Source organism: Cariama cristata, unplaced genomic scaffold (assembly GCF_000690535.1).
Source record: "Cariama cristata isolate BGI_N322 unplaced genomic scaffold, ASM69053v1 scaffold27958, whole genome shotgun sequence".
In the NCBI taxonomy this organism is placed as follows: domain Eukaryota; kingdom Metazoa; phylum Chordata; class Aves; order Cariamiformes; family Cariamidae; genus Cariama; species Cariama cristata.
The window spans coordinates 59,771-81,854 of NW_009630089.1; the positions used below are offsets into that span (position 1 = coordinate 59,771).

At 40.6% G+C, this 22,084-nt stretch overlaps 1 protein-coding gene across 1 annotated transcript; it reads right to left on the reverse strand.

The window, feature by feature from the left end:
* Positions 1-184: 184 nt before the first annotated feature.
* TMEM27 (transmembrane protein 27) lies at positions 185-21,743 on the reverse strand. Its single transcript, XM_009705394.1, has 6 exons — positions 21,653-21,743; positions 21,214-21,272; positions 15,413-15,498; positions 7,919-8,035; positions 4,678-4,872; positions 185-630 (listed from the first exon to the last, which is right to left on the reverse strand). Exons 1-6 carry the CDS (start codon positions 21,717-21,719, stop codon positions 474-476), a joined length of 681 nt encoding a protein of 226 aa, XP_009703696.1. The 5' UTR covers positions 21,720-21,743; the 3' UTR covers positions 185-473.
* Between the last annotated feature and the right edge of the window lie 341 nt (positions 21,744-22,084).

Genomic DNA, 22,084 nt, shown 5'->3' on the forward strand with positions numbered 1-22,084 from the left:
TCCATCCAAAGGCATACTGCACATCAGCAAACAGATGTCATTTTACAAAGAAACTTTTGCATGTGGCTTGAAAAAAAGCCTAGCAAGAATTGACAATGATAGACGATCTCCTCAGAGACATTCAGGAATAACGCAGTTTCACATTTGTATCAGGGAAAAACAAGCAATGGACATATTTAAATAATCATTAAAAATTAAATGCCTGATACAAGGCAGATTTCAACCCTATTCTGCCACACATCTTCTGGAAATCTTTAATGGATATCATTTGAGGTCTTCTCATTTGCTTTGCTCATGAACAAAAGCTTTGTAATGGAGGTTCGAGTGTTTGTGTTATCAGCAAAAGGTTCTCTCGAGGGAAATTAAGTGAAAGGATGTTTTTCTTCTCTTCATGTTTGACATTCAGGAGTAGTGACGAGATAAGGTAGGCACAGGAGTCTTTCAAAAAAACGCCAGATAGCAATGGCAGCATTTCATAAGGATGTGAACCGTTCATCGTCTGCTGCAAAGACTCCATTAATGTGGCCTGCTTTTAAATCCAGCGCTTCACAAGGAATCCCATTTTCTAGTGTTACTGTCACTTCACCTTTCTCTTCTAAATTCTCTCTCTCTGTTGACTCTTTATTCTTTCTAAAAACAAGAAAGAGAAAATCATCTTACTCTGTTGACCTGCAGCACTCCACCGCAATTCCACAGACAGAAAACTGCACATTTACTCAGAAATTTATCTTAGGTTTTCTTCTGAAATGCATAATCTGATGTACCTCTTTGCTGTTGTAAATATACCACGGAAGGTGGGAGGCCCACAGATTGGAAGCCCTGGTTTAGTGGTTTGAGGTCAGGACTGGGAATCAGAAAACCTAAAGTAAACATGTTGTAAGTATGTTATAAATATTTCTTCACTTCCTTATTCTGTAAAATAACTGGAGGGTGCAGAAGGAAAAGCTAATGCAAAACAAAAATGGAAAAAATCTCTAAATCTGTTTTTGCTTTACATCAGGAAGGACTGCATGAAACACCTGGTCTGACCCTGTTACGTATGTCATAGATTTCACCCCATGACATGGACAAATTAAAACATACTTTTTAGAAACAGAACGGCTTTAGACTATAGCCTCCAACTGCGGAGACTTGAGTGCCTTCACATTCCTTGATCTTCTCAGAAGTTAGGTACTCTTACTGCTGCAAGCCTGCATTTTTAGTTCAAATTTCATTAACAGCCACCTTCCTACCTAGTATTTTATACTTTTGTTTTCTAGATGAAACAATTGCATGGCTTTTACTTTTCCAGGCTCTAGTTCTCACCAAAAGTGTATTAAAGTAGTTGCTGAATAAAATCATCTAAAAATTCAACCATGAGAAGATGTAATACAGAAATATCAGTCGACATGTCATGATGTTCCTTTAATTCCAGATTTATTCGACCTTCAGATCTACTAGTTCATAGTTGAAAAACCTGCTGTACTTTACAGCCTGCAACATCAGCGGTTTCAGAGGATAAGAAACTCAAAGGTCAGCTCCACTGCTTCTTCCTATCCCGCAACATGTACTATAACAATCTGACTCAGGACAATCGTAACAACCTGGCTCAGTGTAACTGCTAATAACAGCGATATTAGCAATAATAAAATTTTATTGGCTTTTGGGAGATTCTTGGCGTTACAGGCTTGCTAAAAATAAACGTGGGGGTAGTAGTGGAAACCTTTGACCTCTGGCTACTGTATCTGCTGTTGCAGTGATAAAAAGAGTGTTCTTTAATACAAAAACTGTGGGGGCAGAACATAAAAGGAGATACTAAGAAGCAGGTTCAGAAGAAATGAGAGGGTTAGGAGATGTGTGGAACTCATTGCCATAGGAATTCAGAGAAGCTAAAAATTTCTATGAGTCCAAGGGGAGACTCAACAAGTTAAGGGTAAAGAAAACACTGTGGGTTATCCAAGAAGACCAAATCCAGCTCAGGAAGGACCCAGCTGTAAATTAGATGCTTGGGAGAGGGAAACACTGTGTGCACGTACTCTGTTTCCACTCTTCCTGAGGTAAACGTTTATGGCCTTTGCTGCAGATGGGATTTTGGGGGTAGGGGTAGACTTCAGTCTACTCCAGCATAGCCAGTAGAGGATGGTTCTGCCCTGGGTATGTGCCAAATCTGTTATCGGAGGGGGAGGTGTCCTATTGCTGCAATGACAGGAGAACAAACATAAAGCTGAGAGACAGTCTGTCTGATCCAGCTCACTGTAGTCAAGGGCTCCAATCACAGGCAGCTGAGGCTTGGAATTTTTACATGTTGGCAGCGATAAACAGTGAAGCCCTAATTAAGAAAATTTTTCAGTGCAAGAAATGATGCATGAGTCTAACTCATTACTGAAACTCCATTACAGGCCAATCATGTGCTTCCCTGCCACCCTGAGTACGAACAGCCTGAAGCACATGTTTTTGGGCTTATCTGAACTGAGATGTTTAACTGGTACTTTAAAGGCCTATAAAGACAAAATGCCAGATTTATGAGAAGTCAACACGGTCCTTGGGGCCAGATTTCCAACACAGCTTACTAGGCAACAGAGCTGTGATTATGTCAGCTCTGGTCAGATTTCCAGGAAAACTCATTACTGGACATCCTGAAGTCTTTGACAACCTGGTGACATACTTCAGTGCCTGAGAAAGAGATGAGCACTTTTGAAATTCTCTGCTGTGATGTCTGGCTCTTCCTTCAAGAAGCCAAATAGCCCAGACAATCCCTTTTACCTATCCAGCCTTTGCAACAGTAGACAGAAGAAATATATGCTTAGTTTACCCTCTCTCTCACTCCCCTGCTTCTGCCTGCAGATGCCATTGGTGTGAAAGGAGGATTAGAGTTAAATCATGGATGAATCTGCTCTGAGGAAATGTTATATGTAAAGGCAGAGCAGGGAAACAGAGGGAGAAGTGAAAATTAGCATAACAAGTAAAAGGACAACAAGAGCATGAGGCAGAGAGGATGCCAAGTGACCGCAGGCATGCAGCCACAAGCCATATTACTGGTAGGATGATGATAAGAGCATGTAATTGATACCATATTGAGGGGAACTGCTCAAGCTCAGCTGAGTTATTTTGCAAACAGAGGGGAGAAATGCTGTCTTTCATCATGATATGAAGCACAAATGACTATTGTAGCTAGAAAAATCATAGCTATTTAGCAAAATTTATTTATATTACACTTACTCAAAATGTTCAAAGACCCCCTTTAAGTTAGGCACTATATAGACACACAGAGCCATGATACTACACAAAGGGCAGGTATGGGTTTCGGGTAGCAACATTATTCTCCAGTTTTACAGAAGAGGTGGCCTAGGTTCAGGGGATGAAATAACTCAGCCCATACCACATGGAAGGTTGTGACAGGGCTTAAACCATCCATAGATCCCAAGTACCTGCCCAGGCTCTTTCCCCAACAGCATCTCTCATCTATCTTTTGTTGAATTTTATTTTTTGAAAACAGAAAGGGGTTTTGCAAATTCATGCAACTCTTCTGAATGCAAAATATAACTGAAGGGATTCTGACTACACTACTAAGGGTTCTCTTTGAGAAGCACTTATCTTCTGCAATAAGTGTTGTTTTTCTGAGGTCTTTTAACATTGCTCTTCAAGGTGATAAGGAGGCAGAAAGTAAAAGTCTGCAATACACAACTTCTCATATATGAATTCCTTGTTCTGATGTATTTGGGGATGCAGTCCACCGTACAGTCAATAATTTCAACATTATTTAGTTGTCAGCAGAAATTTACTCTTTTTCAGTTCTTCTGTATGACTCTGTTGCTGAAGTCATAATTTTGTGTTAACTTAACCTCTGTGGCAGCCTAAAGCATGACAGAAGATGAACTTCTATGGCAGAATCTCAGTTCAGCTGAGAGATTTCTATTCCTTATGTCCAACTCTGACCCAACAGAGATGGCAGGACTGAAACTCCACTTACTCTCTGTCTTGCTCCAACATGCTTACACTAGGGAAGCATCAACAGCCTTCTGGTTTTCACCACAGGGCAGAAACTGAGAGGAAAAGAGAGTATCTCTCTCCTAGCCTACTGCCAAACAGCAAATGCCTAGGTTCATGGGGAGATCTGGTCATGAACCTGTGAAGGGATGGGTACTTTGGACTCCTCAGGTCATGAATGGTAGGTGAGACCATGCACCGTTCCATTGAGCAGGCCCTCTTCAGCCACACATTAATCATTATTGTGTCCTCTACTGAGGCTTCTCAAACTGAGCAGCAAATACTTTTTTTAGCCCTGCCAACTTTTGACACTACTGCCCTGGAAGGGGCACAGTCACTGCCTGCCTTCTCCCTCTTGGTAGCTATTTGGGCAGTCTGCGAGAGGAGGTTCACCTGTGGCACACTAAACCTCAAGAAGAATGACAGCAAAAGTCTTTGTAAAGCTATAATCTCTAGTTAGGTGGCCTCCAAGATCATATTCTTATACTTCCTATTTACCCATCACACCCCAGCATTACTAAGGCATCTATACTTCACAGTTAAAAATTTTAACCCTTTTCTTCAGAAAAGGACACATGGGTTATCTTTACCTATGGAGGGAGCTGGGGCACAGCTATAATTTCTCTGAGGCTGATCTGAAAAACAAAACCAGCTCAGCTGACTTAACTTGCCAGTGTTCAGTTAAAACAGAAGAAAAGCTAAGCCGCTTACTTCTTGCGTTGCTGAATCCCTGCAACAACGAGGAAAACAATTCCAGCCACAATGAGACAAAGAACGACACCAAATACAATAAGCCAAACAGGCGTGGAGGGTTCAACAGGAGGTGATAAGGTTGAAGTTATCTTCAGGAACTGCAGTGTTTTGTCACTCAGTAGGAAGGCACTGTTGATTCTGTTCCGGTTCATCCTTCATAAAAACACAAAGAACATCACAGGTCTTTATAAAGGTATTTTACAAGTTAAAAAGATAGAAGAAAAAAAAAGGAATTTTCACGTATGTGCTGCAAGTCTGGCAGGGCTGAGTTTGATCCAGCATGATGTTGGTAGGATTCCACAGACCTTCACTTTAACATAGACCTTGTCCATAATCCATAGACACCCACACACTTACAAGGTTTTGAACACCAGACTTTCGTATGTATTTATCTGAAAAATTGGGAAATACAGATGAGACCTGAAGTACAGTATTAGTATTTATTTCTGTTTTAGACTATGTGCCGAAGACATAGTAGGTTGTAATGTGTAAGGGTGGCTCTGTTGTCTTGCTCATGCAGCATTCAAGATTAGCATGGCAGTGGCAGATCTACCCTGCAATGCTCAGAAGGTTTAACTATCAGTATCCCTTGGTTCCTCAAACTGAATCATCCTGCATGTTATGGGCCGGTACATCTGCTCTTGCTGCTGTAGATTTTCTTAGGTCCATGAGGCACAGGATACAATTTGGTTCAGAAGAATCCACCCTTATTGCCAACATGTCCTTCTTCCCCTCAGGATGTAACTAAAGGGATTTGTGCTTCGCACAATTCTTCCATTATGAGAAACTGTAAGTCTGAGAAATACACTTTTTCGTATGAGTAGTACAACTGCTACCCTTTAATGGAGATCTTTACCCACAGTCACTACTTCTAAGCATTTGCAGTTATTTCTGGATCAGAAACCAAGCAGTCTTAACAGGTAAGAGACTTTAGCAGTATCTTTCACCAGTTTTTTCAAAATGTTAAAAATTTATAAGAAAATGTATTATGTATATCAGTCTTGAGAGATTCTTTTTGATTGCAGTTGTATGATTTACAGCAGCTTTCTTGTATACAATTCAGTTTCACAGAATCACAGAATCAGTTTGGCTGGAAGAGCCCTCTGGGATCATGGAGTCCAACCTTTTCCCTAACACCCCCATGTCAACTAGACCATGGCACTAAGTGCCACCTCCAGTCTTTTCTTAAACCCCTCCAGGGATGGGGACTCCACCACCTCCCTGGGCAGCCCATTCCAACGCCGAACGACCCTTTCTGTGAAGAAATGCCTCCTCATTTCTAGCCTGAACTGAACTAGCCTGAACTGAATTTATTTACCATAAAGCAAGTATTTCCTAAGAACAGATATATGGGGAATACGGGTAAGATTTTGCAAATTTCTTTTCTTGGAAATCATAATGTTTGACTGTCCCTTAAACAGGAATTTCTTAGCCTTAACAGAAAGCTAGCATTCCTGGAGAGGACTGAAAGCCATGGCATATTATGACTCCTTATATGGTAAGCCATCTTTGATTTAGAAAAGATTTTCATCCTTATTGATATGAAAGACTCATTGTGAACAGCTGAAATAAGCATTGTTCACACTCATCTAACGGCTGGAGTTACACAATTATGTGCTGAAACACATGCAGGCAACTACAGGTGCATTTCTTGTTTGTATTTGCATAAATATACCTTATGTGTATTTATGCAAGACCTTGGGTCTGATACAGGTCTGAGAAGGTTCACCTTCCTCTTTATTCATACTTTGTAGAGAATCTTATACACTAAAATTCTAGTCCATGGGTAGTGTTCTTATGTGCTACTGTAGTATGAAGAATTAGAATAATGGTTTAGTATGGAAGCTTGCAATCAAAAGCAATTTAGTAAAAAGCATTGCTGTTTTATAGACTGTTTTATTTCTTGTTTCTAAGTTAGGTAGGAATTAAAACTTTTCATAAATGGCATGTTCTTTATCGGGTGACAGACAACAGTTAAAAAACAAACATATTATAATAGCATCCAATTTCTGTGGCAAACATGGCACATAAAAGACTTAAATAAATCAGCTTATGCTACTGAACGTATCAAAGAATAACAGAAATGCAAAAAACCCTGCATTCCAGCACTCTTACAGAGAGCTTCAGTGAATAAATAATCTGCTTCCTCCACTAATGCTATGAAGCTATTGTTTGGTGTCTCTGTAGGAAATAGTTTAATCTGCTCATAAGCTTAAGTTAATCTTTCCAAAAGAACGCATACTCATTCATCAGGAATTAAGCATTACACCTCCATAAAGATAACATGAATTTTCAAGACAAAGTACAGAACGCCTCAAAACAAAGAGGTCTGTTTTCCACTCCGTGCTTGAGAAATGTACGTGAGCTATACTGCTTGGGGGGGGTCATCCCTATAAACCCCTTATGCAGGTTTGGTGGACCATTGAAGTCAGATTACCCATTTTTTCTTGGTCCCTCTTCAGCTCCACACTCCTGCTTTTATTGGCTACAGAATGCAATAATTAGTAGAAAGCCAACTGATTTGTACCACATGGTACTTTGTACAAGCAATGCTCAGCTATGATATTGACTGGCATTCCAGAAAGAGCTGGTATGAAAAGAATGTCAGTATAAGATTGTTTAAACCAAGCTGGGACAGAGCCAGCTCTGCTCATGAAGAGTTGACACGAGCTCTCCTCATGTGAACGCTGACTTCTAAATTAAGTCAGATGAATCATACTTCAGAAACACCTCAAGGGTGCCTATGGTCATTAGTCCAGGTGTAGATGTGCATGTGGCACACAATGCAAGTTAAACAACATAAATCCCACTCAGAAAGTGTGCAATTCCATCATCTGAGGATGAAGGCCCTCTGGCTGGGAAATAGAGCAGCTGGATGAAAGCAGTGTACGTGCCACACACTGGACAGCAACTTAGAGGTAGGGCTCTGGAAAGGGACTAGGTTTCTTCTGAGGCTCCAGCATTAAGAGAGACTCCTTCCAAAGCTATAAACCCAAGGCTCACATGCTTTGCATTCTGTGGGACTGTTAAAAATCCTCTAATCTCACATGCAAAATACAAGAGTACTGACCCCTTGGTGTTTTAACTACTTGGATTAGTTCATCCTTAAAGAGGCAGAGTGCTCATTCACACAAGGCCCAGAGAGATAAAGCATCCTCAGTCAGCAAGGAACAAAAGGTTGCAGAAGCAGTGGCTGTACCTGATGGCTGCCTCTACCTCACTTCCAGGAACAGTTGTCACATTTTTTGAAGAATCTGTGACCACAAACCAAAACGACACCCGATCCGTCACATTGCAGAGCAGCACATTAGAAATTCTGCAGATAGTTAAAACAAAAATCATCATTAAAGAAGCATGGAAGGAATTACTGAAACATTTTAGATTTTCTTAAAATATTACTTTCATCTAGAGGGGGAAAAAAAATCTTGCTTCCAAAAAAATTAACAATTAATGCTCAAGGAAGAAATATCACTCACAGCATTTCCCATTTCCCAATATGATAAAAAAAGAATTAAGCTTATCGAGACCAAACTTGAGCCTTCAAATGAATTTCTGAATCTATTACAAACCTGCATGGTCCTGGACCTACATTTAGCATAATCAAATGGAAAAATACATATTTGCATCTTAATCATCAGGGCTGTGACAAAGACCATGTAATAGGGCAAACGCATTGGTGAACTAAGAACTGTGGTTTTGACAGCTCACACCACAGGAATCAGGCGTGGGGGATTCCCCACATGATTTTCAAGTGAGTGCAGTCCTTCCACAGGATACATTTGTTGGAGGGAAAAGCAATGAAATTGATGTTATTCTTTTTGACATCTTTGTTCACAGAGTCAGGCACAGAGTGGAGGGAAGAGGCTAGATTTAGACATTCTACTGGCACTGGCCTATGCCCTTTAGCTTATGCTACGACAAATATTTATCTTATCTGTTTTCAAAGAAGATTGCTCAGCTTTATGTGAAGTTAATGCTGGAAGGGTACAGGCATGCAGCTTTGCATGGCATACTATGTAAAAAGTGTGTGAAATGTCTTTTAAATGCCTTTTTTCAGATTCTTACAAATTTGTTTTCTACCACTAATACCAGTAAATGGTGGGACTATCATTAGAAAAACCTCATGGAATGACATCATCATGAGTATTTAAACTAAAGAAGTGAAGGCTAATACGTTAGTATCATAATAGTGACTGAGGACAGATGGTGGCTCTATGTTCTGCTAGCTGTTCCTAGCTTATTCACACAACTAAGAAACAAATCAGCCAAACTCGTGTAATATACAGGAACTGTCTAAGGTGACATTTATGGCATGGCAAGGAACATAGCATGTATCATAAAAGGACAGCCAAAGCCTTTAGGAATTCAATGACAGATAGCTAGAGAGATACAAATGGAAAAAAATATTTAGTTCCATATCATTAATAAATAACCCAAAGAATTTGGCTCAGGATTCAGACTTACTGGCCATGTCCAAGCAGCTAGCAGATATTCTGAAAGTCCAGGACCAAGAATTAGGATCATTTTTATTTCCAGAGAGCAGCCTGGACTTGCTTCACCTTTGCACAAGGTCTACCTGGCCACAACCACAACACAGCTGCCCTGTGTTGACAGACCCCTCTTGGGATGATCAGTCTTCAGATACTACCTGCAGTTCTGGAGAAGGAAACCTTGCAGTGAGCCAGCGAAGAAGAATGCAGCCCCTCTTTTAATTAACTGCAGTGATGTTTGTAATGCCCACCACAGAATCACAGAATCCCAGACTGGTGGGGGCTGGCAGGGCCCTCTGGAGATCACCCAGTCCAACCCCCTGCCAAAGCAGGGTCACCTACACCAAGTTGCACAGGATCACGTCAAGGTGGGTTTTGAATATCTCCAGAGAAGGAGACCCCACAGCCGCTCTGGGCAGCCTGTGCCAGGGCTCTGCCACCCTCAAAGTACAGAAGTTCTTCCTCATCTTCAGGTGGAACTGCCTGAGTTTCTGTTTGTGCCCGTTGACCCTTAACCTGTCGCTGGGCACCACTGAAAAGAGTCTGGCCCCATCCTCTTGACACCCGCCCTTAAGGTATTGATAAGCATTGATGAGATCCCCTCTCAGTCTTCTCTTCTCCAGGTTGAACAGACCCAGTTCCCTCAGCCTTTCCTCACAAGGGAGATGCTCCAGTCCCCTCATCACCTTCGTTGCCCTCCGCTGGGCTCTCTCCAGTAGTTCCTTGTCTGTCTTGAACTGGGGAGCCCAGAACTGGACCCAGCACTAACTACTATATTACTAACTACTATAACTGGTTTTAAGGTTTGGCCTGTCCATCATCAAAATGCAAGTTTTAACGTTTGCTTTCCGGCCTGTGCTCTTTCTCAGAGTGACAAATCCCCAGCCGCAAGCAATCTGCCCTGTCACAGAGCTCTGTTTTGTAGTGCCATCTGCTGGGTAATTAACAAACATAATTAACTGACCTCTGCAGTGGCCTGAGGAGCAGGAAGAATTGAGGTAGGAAGGAATATAAAGGAGCCAAAACTGCTGATGAATGTGTAATCTCCATCCAGAAAAGAATGAGTTTGCTTTTAAGGCAGGACAGGCATTGGCTTGATCACAGTAGCTCATTATGGATATTTTGCAGAAATATTTTACTTACTGCTGAAAGCTTTTTTGGGTGGTGTTTCGGGTGCCTTGGGTAGTGCAACCTTTGTTTTACAGAGAAGGTATCTATTCCATAGAGATGTGCAATAAAATGGAAAGCAATGATTCTGCAGAGCTGAAATATGCACTTTTACCTCTCTGGAACAATGTCAATCTTGCAAATACAGAGAATTGTTATGGATAAAAGAGGAAAGCCATTCTCTGGAATTTGAAAAGACGTTCATATCAGTTTGCTGGCAACAGTCAGAAGATTAAAGCAGATTTATTCCTCCCAAAACAAAAGCAAAGCACAAAATCTACAGGAGGGGGGCGGGGAAGAGTCTACTTTTGGCTGTTGGCTGTCAAACTCTTGCTGACTTCACAGAACATCTAAAATTGTATCTGCAGAGGAATTTTTCCATCAGGAGAATCTATAACAGTAGGAGCTAAAGCTTCATGTTACTGCAGTTCTTAAAGCTGGAATTTCTGTGGCACAATCAAAAACTGGTCCAGGTAGAAAATCTGGGTTCTTGTTGCCCTACAGATGTTCTTGAAATGGAGTGAGGAAAGTTTGATCCCCAAAGAGAAAGATAAATTTGGTAGACTGGCAGAACACTCTGACTTTCTCATTCTTGTTCAGAGACTCAAAGAGACTCTTTAACCTGGGGTCTTCCCTCCAGTGCCAAGGTTTTCCGCATGAGATAGGGCAGTCGGTCATCATTAGGGGCAGCATCTCTCTCTCTCTCTCGAACAAACAGCACTGAATCGATTGGGCAGCAAGGCTTACACTAGGATGCATAAATTTTGCCTCCTTTCTGCTCCCTGTTGTGTCTAAAATCCTTGCTCAATTACAAGCATCCAAAACCTGCTGCCACTTTTTCATCAGTGGAATCTGAATGCTGTAAATCCTTCCAGGCTCCAAAGAGAATAATATCGCTCATGAGAAGTTCAAAGAGGATTGAGTGAACACCAAAACAGACTGGTTCAACAAGCACCAATGTGGCAATGTCTTTGCAGCAGGTATGCCTTTTTTTTTACCCCCCGTGCAATTTGCACACAGGTTTGATTCACAGCATGCAGAAGCCTTACACAACTATGCCTTTACACTGTTTAGATTTGAGAAACCAGACTTCTCTGTGCACTACACTAATTAAGCATATTTGTAAACGTGTATGTCGACATCTTTTTATTTCCTTAGCAGGTGACAGACTTTTGTCATGGGGATTATAGGAGACTGCTATCATCAAAATGACAAGATCCTGGTTCTGCCTTATGGCACCATGGCAAAAGTCCAAAAATTGCATTTCCTTTAGTATACGCAAGTGATCACTAGTGAGTAGAGCGTGGGAAACCCTGATGGTCCCTTGCCCTGAAACACCACCGTTGTTCTTTATGGAGATTTAGAGGATTGTTTAGGGGTAAAAAAGAGGTGCCAGAGACTCAAAGGGAGTTGGGTGCCTACAGTGGCCGTTAGCTTGTGGGAGAACCACAGCCTCCAAGTCCCAGGTGCCTATCTCCAGCTCTCCCAAAAGCATCAGGCCTTTTCCAACCTAGTGCTGTGCAGCTGCTCCTGCAAAGAAATTTTATTTTCTTCCCTTTTGTGGGATAAATGGGATAAAAAAAAAGCAGTCATGGGATCACCTTGACGTAACAGCTTTAACTCTAGAAGCTTATTTTGTTGTTCTAAATGGTCACAATGTTTTTAGTATCAAAATAGCCGGTCTTAGGAAGAGGGATAATGTTGGTGAATTTTTTTTCTGGTCACTCCATGAGGAAAACTGCAGCTTTTTTTAATTTACAAATGGGGGGAAGATGTACCAAAAAGTAGATTCTGTTACTTGAATGAAAGTAAATGTGATGACATTCTTTCTGCTCTAAAGATTAACTACTCTCAGGCCCAAAAGAGATGCATATTATTTCAAATGAGTCACAGATTAGAGAAAGCAGGGTTACAGACAGAGACTACAGATCTTTTAACACTGAGAGATCAAAGGTTGGATTAACATAGTTCATGAATGTATGTATTGAGAACGAATTAAAAGGCCAAATAGAGCAGGAAATAAAGGGGTTTTAATTCTCCACTGAAAACGAAGTATTTGTTTTATCTGTATTAATAATTATTGAGTAATTTGATGGATTGTGTCTTTCTTCTGTTCCACACAAACTTAAATTTGACAAGCCTTTCAAACATTACACACAGCTCCATGATTTATTAAATTTTAGTTTAGAAATTAACTCTGGAGAACTCAAGACATAATGTGCAATCCTGTCCATTCTGCGTTAGGTCACTCAGTGGTTACAGAAGGGCAACAACAGCATCAACTGTTGTTTCCAGCAGCACATTCAAATGCTTGCTATTACAGGCTGGCTTTTATCCAGCTTCAGAAGCCTAACAAAAGGTGACTTTGAATCTCAAAAATGATGGGACAGACTGCAGCAATGGTTATGCTGATCCACCAGACAAATTATTTTGGGGAGTGATCCAGCTTGCTGAAGTTAAGGCATTTGGTCTCATGCAGGAGTTAGCTGTGGCTATGAGTTACTGCAGGGCTGTGGGTGTGTTAGAAATAAATGGGATGTTAGAGGGGAGGCTTGTCACATCCTGGTTAATGCCCTATGCAGAATTTATACTCTGGCAGAATCAGTATTAGGTTACGTAAAATACTGGCGAATTTTTCATAAGCCTTTATTTTGACAAAAATGCTTAATTAACCAGATGAAAAATTTGGGTAAATCTAGATGCTACCAGAATGCAGTCACAAGCAATTTGTTTGTTCTTTTATGACAGAATAAGTGATCATTGATCTTTTACAGATCCCGAAGAAAAACCGTTGGCATTTATCTGTAAAAGCTCCTGCAGTGTAATGCAATTTATTTGACACAAGCTCCTGCTTCTACCTCCCTCTTCACCACACTGCAAGTCCCTGCCGCTGTCCTTACCAGCTATGCGGGAACACCATTTCTGTGTGCCCGGCACGCTGCTGGACCCTCTGGGATGCTGAGGGCTCCCACACCTCCATACCCACTGCAGAAGGGATGGAGATGGACAGCACTCCTTCCTCTATACCCAGTTCCCTCCAGCTGCCAGCTATAAGGGTGGGGAAAAGAGTGCAGTATTTCCAGGACTTCTAACAGGATGGAGGCTTTCATAGCTTTCCTGCTCCCATGTAACAAGCAGGTTATTTGGGGTGTATTGGGAAGTTCATTTAGCTCTCCATCACTGAGCAGGGACCCTGAGATGCCTCAGGATCTGGGAGAGATCTACAGATAGGAAACTCCTCAGGCTGTTGCCTAGTAAGTTGTACCAGATCTCAGAGCTGCACAGCTGTCCTGTGGTTGACATGCTGTCTACGTATGACCCCAAAGGTATCCAGAAGTCCTAGAAGAGTTATCGGTTATATCTCCAAGGTACAGTCCAACAAGTTATATCGCATGAGGAAGGCCTCCATCTTAAAAAGAGGTAAAGTTGCCCACACCTAGCTGTTTCCAACTATTATACTGACCTCTTCTCTGACAAACACAGTAGCAGGAAATTATTGACTTGTGCAACCTCACCTCCAAACTGGAGTAACACTGACATTATCATATTTGTCCATATGAAAAATTGTCTTGGTAGGAAACTGAATTAAGTGAGCATAAATTCTGTGATTTCCCAGAGTGGATAGAGATAACTTCCATTAAAACTTTAACTCCTGCCATGCTGGCTTGATTTTTTCTCATCCCTGCACCAAGCTTTCCATTATTATTTGAGTCTGAAGAGAGCCATGGTGCTTGAAGACAAAAAAGATCACTGATTTCTGACACAGTTTTTTTGCTGTGTGAAAGCACCATGATTTTGAAGGAAGAGAATAATTTAAAAAGAAGGACTTGGGACTAAAATAAGTATATAAAAGCAAATCTTCATGCATCAGATAGTAGATGAAAACTCTGCTAATTTGAAAACCTGAGAAAAAGCCCTGCATAATAACCTTTAATTAGCTTGTATCTTGAACTCTTTTTTTTTTTTTTAACTGTCATTTTAATTGAGTGCAGTAGCACACTTGGCTGTTTTTGTTATGCTTGGTGTAATGGCTCTCTTGCTCAAAGGAGACAACATCTGAGGAATAAAAATGAAACAGCAAGGAACCAGATACTCCTGTTACATGGAGGGGGAAATCACCTGTTTAAGAGAAAGTGCACCAGCCGCAATAATCATGTGACTGAAGTTAACTAATATCTTTGCAAATGTGGAATATGCTTCCTCTGATGCAATGACAGCCTGAAGCAGGGGTTTTTTTAAGTAAATCGAGAATCTTATCCTTATTAGCCTACCAGAACCATAAATCTTTCCTTTAAGATTGAAAAACAATGAAAAAAATAATAGGCCTATAGAAATACACTTCCAAGGTTTCTCATTTAAGAAAGATAAGAACATGCTGAAAATATAGCTTGCTAAACGGTCTGTCTAATCTGGTATCTAATTTCATAAGTAGCAAGGATCAGAAGCCTGAGAAGAATATTCAATACCTCAGGGTAGATTTAATCCCAAAACCAATTAAAGGCTGATTTATGTCTGAACTGCAACATCTGAACCTTCTTGATGCTAGGTAACTCAACCGCTGCAATATTAGGGACAGACACCCCCCAGCAGAACACAGCGCTAGCACAGCTATCCACCTTCCAGTTCTCTGAGCCAGCTCACCTTCAGCATATTGCTGAAGCTGTGCTCTAAGAAAACATGCACCAAAACTGCTTATTCAAGGATCTGTATTGCATTTCTTGACCTTGCCAATACGGCCCCTCGCCTCCTCCCAGTATGGTCTCCAGAAGGTCTTACTGCCAGATTCTGCTAGAGTGAATTGGCACAATCCCACCAAGATCCACAGCTGTGTCACTTTGCATCAACAGGGATACTGGTCCAAAGACTGAATATTGCTTAAGACGGAGGGAGTGGGATGTTTAACACATATCTGGGTGTCAATGAAATAGACTGGAACAGTCTGTGTTTAGAAGCTGTATATCATGATTTCTACAGGGCAGTATAGCAGAGAATGGGCCACTACACGCAGCATTGTTAATATGTATGAAGATGCTTACTGAGTTGTGCTCTCGCTGGAATATCTTCTCATTGCAAAAGCCACCATTGCTTTGAAGAGGTATTCTTCATTAGCATCCCAGGCATACTGCAAAGGAAGATGGAAAATAATCAGTTTCAGTACCAGTGCTGGCAGTACAGAGAGGGAAAAGACTCCCTGAACTTGAAATGCTATATTGATCAAGAAAATGAATAAATCCTCTGGTTGTGCTACGAAAATAAATTCCTGCCATTATTTAGCATGCACAAAGGACTTTTTCTAACGGCTGTTACAAAGCGCAATATAAAGTTCAAAGAATGTTTCCAGAAACAGAATCAATTGAAGGTTTCTGAAAGCTGACCAAACTGGAGATGTAAAGTTTCTTGGACCAAAAACTAGGCATATTACTACAATTCTCCCCACACAGCTGCACCAATGGTCTTGCCTCTTTTGCTGGATAAACCCTGTTAAAGTAGAAAGTTTAAATCCACTCTCAAAGACGACTTGGCTCTGCCCAAAAATAAAAAAAAAAAAAGCTAATTGAAGGTAGCCTCTGGGAGTTGGATGTCAGGACACCAGGAAATAAAATGAGATTATGGCCTTATTGCTGCACGTCATCCCTGCAACAAGAAGACAGTCTCAACTATAGTACAAATTACTACACCTCACATGAGACAAAAGAAAGCAAATAGCATCCTTACTACTTCAATAAGAAGTAAAATACAGGTTGCGAAAACTGTTCTCTATTGTCTTGATGAAAAATCATGCTTCCGTAATTTCAGTTTTCTGAGATAGCTTCACTAGGCTCCCCTGGGCTTTCATTCACATATGCAATTCTAATGACTTGTAAGAACTGCACCTATTACATTTTTATAACAAGAGCCATGACTGAGGCATACTGATTGAATTTTCCCTTTCAGCAGATTACAAAGATTAATAGTTTCTTGGAATGATATTAATGGAGGTTAGAGGCAGCTTTCTTCAGTCAATCAGAACACAAATCTAATCTTTAACTTTCAGCATTAAAAAATCTGCACTGTACTCATCCAAACCAGAAACCCAACAGAGTGGATACTTAACGCTGTTGATAACTTGTGGCTACTTTTTCATGGGCCTTTATAACACATTCAAAAACCAGCAATGTACATCAAAAGGCAGTAGGGTAAACAGCACTGAAAATGCCAAATCTTAATTCTGGTTTTCAAATTCTCATTTTGGATGCATGCAGCTGCAACCTCTCCTCAGAAAGAAGGAATCCAACTTCCAGGCAGCAGCCTTCATTTTGCTCTGACATCCTGTGGACCGGGAGCCAAAGTAGGGAAGGAGGCAGTCATTTAAAGGGCAGAAAATCATACTGATCATATTTATCATCCCTAGACAAATAACGAGTTGTAAAATGGGTTCTCTTCGATGCAGTAGGACAGGGACAATAAAGCTGAGCAACAGACAACTTGAGTAGCATGAAAATCCAGATGCAGTCCTGAGAATCTGGGTTCTGACTCACCACTCGCCTTGTGAATGAAGGGAGGTGTAAGCATACTGTGATAATGCATGCCAGTCTGGGAACTTAAACTGGAAAAAAAAAAAAAAAAAAAAAGAGGGAGACTCTTTGAAAAGAAATTATAAAAGCCTGTATTTTGATCCCACTGCACTGATGAAAATGTGACAGTAATGTCAGCAACGAGTACTGAAAGAAAAAGAGATAATGTAGTAGAGGAATTAATACAGATGACAGCCATAAAACTATTTATCGTGATTTTAAAGACATCTGTATTTAAACCACGGAGCACAATTTGCAGCAGTAAAAGGGAAGATCTTCCTTTTTCTGTGTGTGTCACTATTGACTGAATCCCTACATACCATCTGCAGTCTTTGAGAACAAGTCCAAAAGGACAGAACAAAATCATTTGTTATCCAGTGGATTAAACCAGCTGTAGAGATAATTTAATCAGTTGTCTTGAAAACTGATAATGATGAAGCACACTCCATTCCATGCTTACATGGACACAAATGCAATGCAGCACTACTTAGCATATGTACTTGATATGTTTATGTTTAGTGCAGTACACATATATATGCACAATTTGTCACTATCAAGTATTCAGTTTTCATAAACAATGCAATAACCTAGAGCTTCTTTAAGTCAGAGTAACAAAAAAGGTATCTTAAAACAGGGAAAATAATTTCTAGTGATGAACTCCAGCTGCAGCTGAAAGAGTAGGCACTTTAAAAAAGACAGAATAAACAGAAAGCTGCAAGAAATGGGGCAGGAGATCAGCAGAGAAAGCTTAGCAGGAATCAGGGCTCTGCTTGAGTGAGGAGAAGATGCTGCAGACAAACTTCTGGGCAGAAGGGCAAGAAGCCCCAAGAAAACAGTGATCAGACGGGAGGTAAAGGAGATAGAGATGGCTGTGGGCTCCATGTGAACAAGAACCTCTGTACATGACTGCATGCAGGAATATGCAGGGGGGAGGCAACATAATGACGGGGGAAAGTACGGCAAGAATACCTTTAAGCTAATAAACTGTATGAACTCAGGATGAGTAGACAGGAATTGCCAGAAGCCAATTTCTAATCATCAGCTTTCTCCAGTCAGAGGGATAGGTGCAAAGAAACTGGAATCATCCTACTATGGGGCTTTATCAGTTCCATCTTTATCCTCCAGTTGCAAAGGCCTGGACTGCAGCTGATGACTGAGGATGGTGCCTCTGGTCTTACGTTCCTACGAAGTACAGCTATTGATGTACGTTTTGCGTTGCTATAGAGGAAATGTATTAAGTATCATTTGCAACCACACATCATAAACACAACTCTGTTATCTACAAAATCTTCCATGATGGTATCAGAACTATTAATGTTTACTATCTTTGCTCTACAAAGGAACAAAGATCTTGGCTCAGTTGCACTTTCCATCCTTTAGATGGTAAGGAGGAGCAGAATTAGACACAGCTGACTGTGAAAGCCAGCCTTAAGTGCCTGTTAGTGAAAGAGGAGGTTGATGAGATAATGGGTAAAAGATGATAAGTGTAGGTTGTTGATGGGGTGAAAAGTTATAACAGTGCTCCAAGGAAGACAAAATTTTAACTAGTAGAATGAGACTATAAAATTACAACATTGCCCTGAGCAACCTGATCTGATTTCAATGTTGACCCGGCTTTGAGCAGTAGGGGACTAAGGACCTTCCAAGGTCGCTTGCCTCCTGAATGGGTCTGCGTTTTAACTCGACAGCCATTCAGACTGCAGTGTAGCTACAGACACACGAACACACTTCTGGGTCCCCTTTGGTGGCAAGACACTAGATGCATGTCAGCCTTTCTCCCCTTCATCCTCTGCCCTGGAAGCAACCTGAATACATGAGCCACAGAAGAAGTGCACCTTCTGCTTCAGCCCCTGAGGTGCCAGCTCTGACTCTTACAGTTAAACTGAGTGGTGACACAGCTACACAGACTTCTCAGTGCACATTATTTCTGCTCACTCCCTAGTTTTCTTTGGCCTTTTTGAATTAACTCTCTACCTCTCTGCTAATTCCATGAGTAGGAAGCAACTAGTGATTAGCAGCTATTCCAGAAGCCATTCATAAAGTTAACACCATCCTCAGAGAGACTCATAAATCACCTTCCTTCCATTTAGGCTTACAGACTCCACGTTTCCTCCCACCGGTTAGCAAATAATGTCTCTGTCAAGTACGCTCATTATTGGCAAATAAAATGATAACACCTAAATACTTACTGTACTTTAGCTGCTCTTTCAGTTCCATTGTGATAAGAACTATATAAATACACGAAATGGCACTCCCTGCCTCAAAGTATAGCCTACCTTGCGAACAAATGAAAAAATGGTGTCCTGTCTTTATCAGCCTCACACAATGTGGATGGCACGCACCAAACCGTGTGGAAAATGACACTAGCCTATTTCCTATGCCCCTGAATGTACATTGGAGTTATCCTGCCAGTCCTAGAGGAAAATGTCCACAGTATCAGGGTTTTCTGTTATCATCTAGCTTGAAGTGACTTGGAAATGAATGAAATGGAATTCAGTAGCAGAGCATCACACTAAGATATTCTAAGCTGGCTGTGTCCTACTGTGATACGACAGCATTACGCTTTTCTTTGCTAAAATAAATAAATAAAATAAAAAAGTAAAGTGTCCCAAACTCTTCAAACAATGTCAGTTTGATAGTAGTTTCAGTTTCCCATTTCAGTCATTTGCAAAGAAGATTGCAGTGGCTAAGAAAATGAACTACTATCTGTGCACTTAATAAATTGTTTGTTATTGGTGGGTAATTTTGTATGGCATCATACCATTTTCAGCATGTTGTTGTTCTAAAATGCTGTTCTAGATTGTCCCATTCTTAGGGCTTTCACACACTTTGTTATATGAAATAAACTACTATCTATCTACAAAAAACAATGACTCCTCAGTTGTTGCTTTTTTATTGTAATATAAAAGGCCTTTAAGATTAATGATTTGTATCATACCCTTTCTGGATGGAAAATAAAAAAAATCACAAATGATAAAACAAAGCCACCTTATTTTACTACAGTTGGAGAAGCAAAAAGCACTAAGAGCGAGCATTACTAGGAACCACAATTTGCATCCTTTGCTACTATTTTCAACCAAGATTTAATCAAAATATTAGCAGTTATCATCAACAGGAGCTTCAATAATGACCTTGACATATTTTCAGCTATAGGATTACACTATTTTTAATAATTTTTTTAACAACCCAGGCTCATGCTTCTGTTTAATTAAAGTCTCTCACTCAAGAGAATTGACTTCAATATGAATTTCCACAGACAAATACTTTAGCATGTATCTCGACTATTTCTTCCCAATTTGTCTGGTTTATGAAGTTACTAGCGGAATTAGGTCCCTGCTAATGCTAGATTAAATTAGCTGATGTTTCAGGGTAAGTTTAGAACAGCTTCTACGGCCATAAGGAGATTTTCATACCTCCAGTCTCTTATAACATGCAATGTACTGCTTTATGTTTCCCAGGGCTCCTGACAAAATCAGACACCAGACTTCCAGTGGAGATGACTGTCCAAGACATGTCATGTCTAATTTTACGCTGTAACATGCTGCGGGTTTGCTCTAAGCATTCTAAACTGCAAATGAAGTACTGGGCTGTACCATACTTCATAGCGCTTTAGATCAGGAAGGACCATTTTGTCAACTAATGCCCCGATCTCTTCTGTATCACAGACCCTTATTGCTCACACCAGTACTTCTACGTTAAGCCCAAGGACTTGAATTAAGCCAAAGCATTTCAGTGCTCTTGAGACTTGCACCACAAGCAGAGAGGAAAGGCTCCTATCCGAAGCCCTACATTAGCAGGGAATTGATGAGATATGCTTGAATGATCTCTACAGATCTCTGCTTGTCTGAGAGCCTGACATGAAGTCCCATTTCATAAAGACCTAACAACCTTCTCCTGCTTCTCTTCCCAGACATGCTTCACTTTACAATTAGCACTCTCAAGCAAAAGTGATTTTCCCAAAATACAGACTTAGATTTATGCAGCACCTCTCATGCATAAAGTGTAACATCTCCACTGTTTTTCCAGGGGAATAAAAAAATCTTTTGACAGAAAATTATCTTTATGAGAAGGCAAGCTTTATACTTCTCTTAAAGGATGTCGTTTTAAGGAGTGGGCTAGTCAAATGTCAAGAAATAGATGCCTGGATCATGACTTGAGCAAGCTATTACAATTAACACTTCAGAACAAATTACTTGTGCTGCCTTCAGAAATTTTACAGTATATATTACTTCTATTTTGGCAGATATTCAGTTAGGAAGAATATGTGAAGATACTTTACTTACTGCATTATCTCCCAAAGCTGTTTTGATACTAAGCCGTACTTTGAAAGCATTCTGAGCATCTGACACAAAGAGAAAAAAGCAAACATATATTGACAGTCAGCCAAAATAGGATTTTAAATCATTTACTTCTCTAATTATTTCACAAATGGCAGCTTGTAAATTTGTCTTAACAGATCACCTGGTTAGGAGAACAGAAGTTACTGACACGAAAAAAGCCGCAGCCCTACAAGTCTCAGCGAGGTCTACTATGACCTCTTCAAGGGAGATCAACTTCCATACTTAACATACAAACTCATAAAAGAAGCAAACGCTCGGTGTTTCAATCTTCAAACTGGAGGCAACCAGTTAAAATAAAAATCTGAGAAGCTGCCTGCTTTGTAGGAATAAACTCATAGCTACATTTACCTGGGGAAGGACGGGAATCAGCTCCAAAACTTACCTGGCTTGCAGAGCTCAGCATGAGCAACAGCAACTACAGAGAGAGTAAGCAGCAAAACCCGTAACATCCTGTCAGCGTGGAAAGGTTGAGGCAAAAAGAAGTGAGTCTCCCCTGTAAAGCACTCTTAAACTTTCTGTGACCCAGGATTAAAGCATCAGCAGCACAAGTGAGCAACCAAGTAAAAGGTTTAATAATTAACCTCGGTTATTTTAGCTAAAACAGGCGCTAGAAACAACTGTCTTCTGTTAGTTATTTACTACCTTTCTCTGTAGTAAAAAAAAGCCGTAACAAGTTTTTAATTTTCCTTCTTCCTTTTTAGAATAACACAAAACTTCACAGAGTGCTCCAGGCCAACCTTTTTTCCCCCCAGACGCGATGTCAGACAGGCACACAAGATGTGTGAGGGACATCGCACCAGAGCAGCCGGCAACC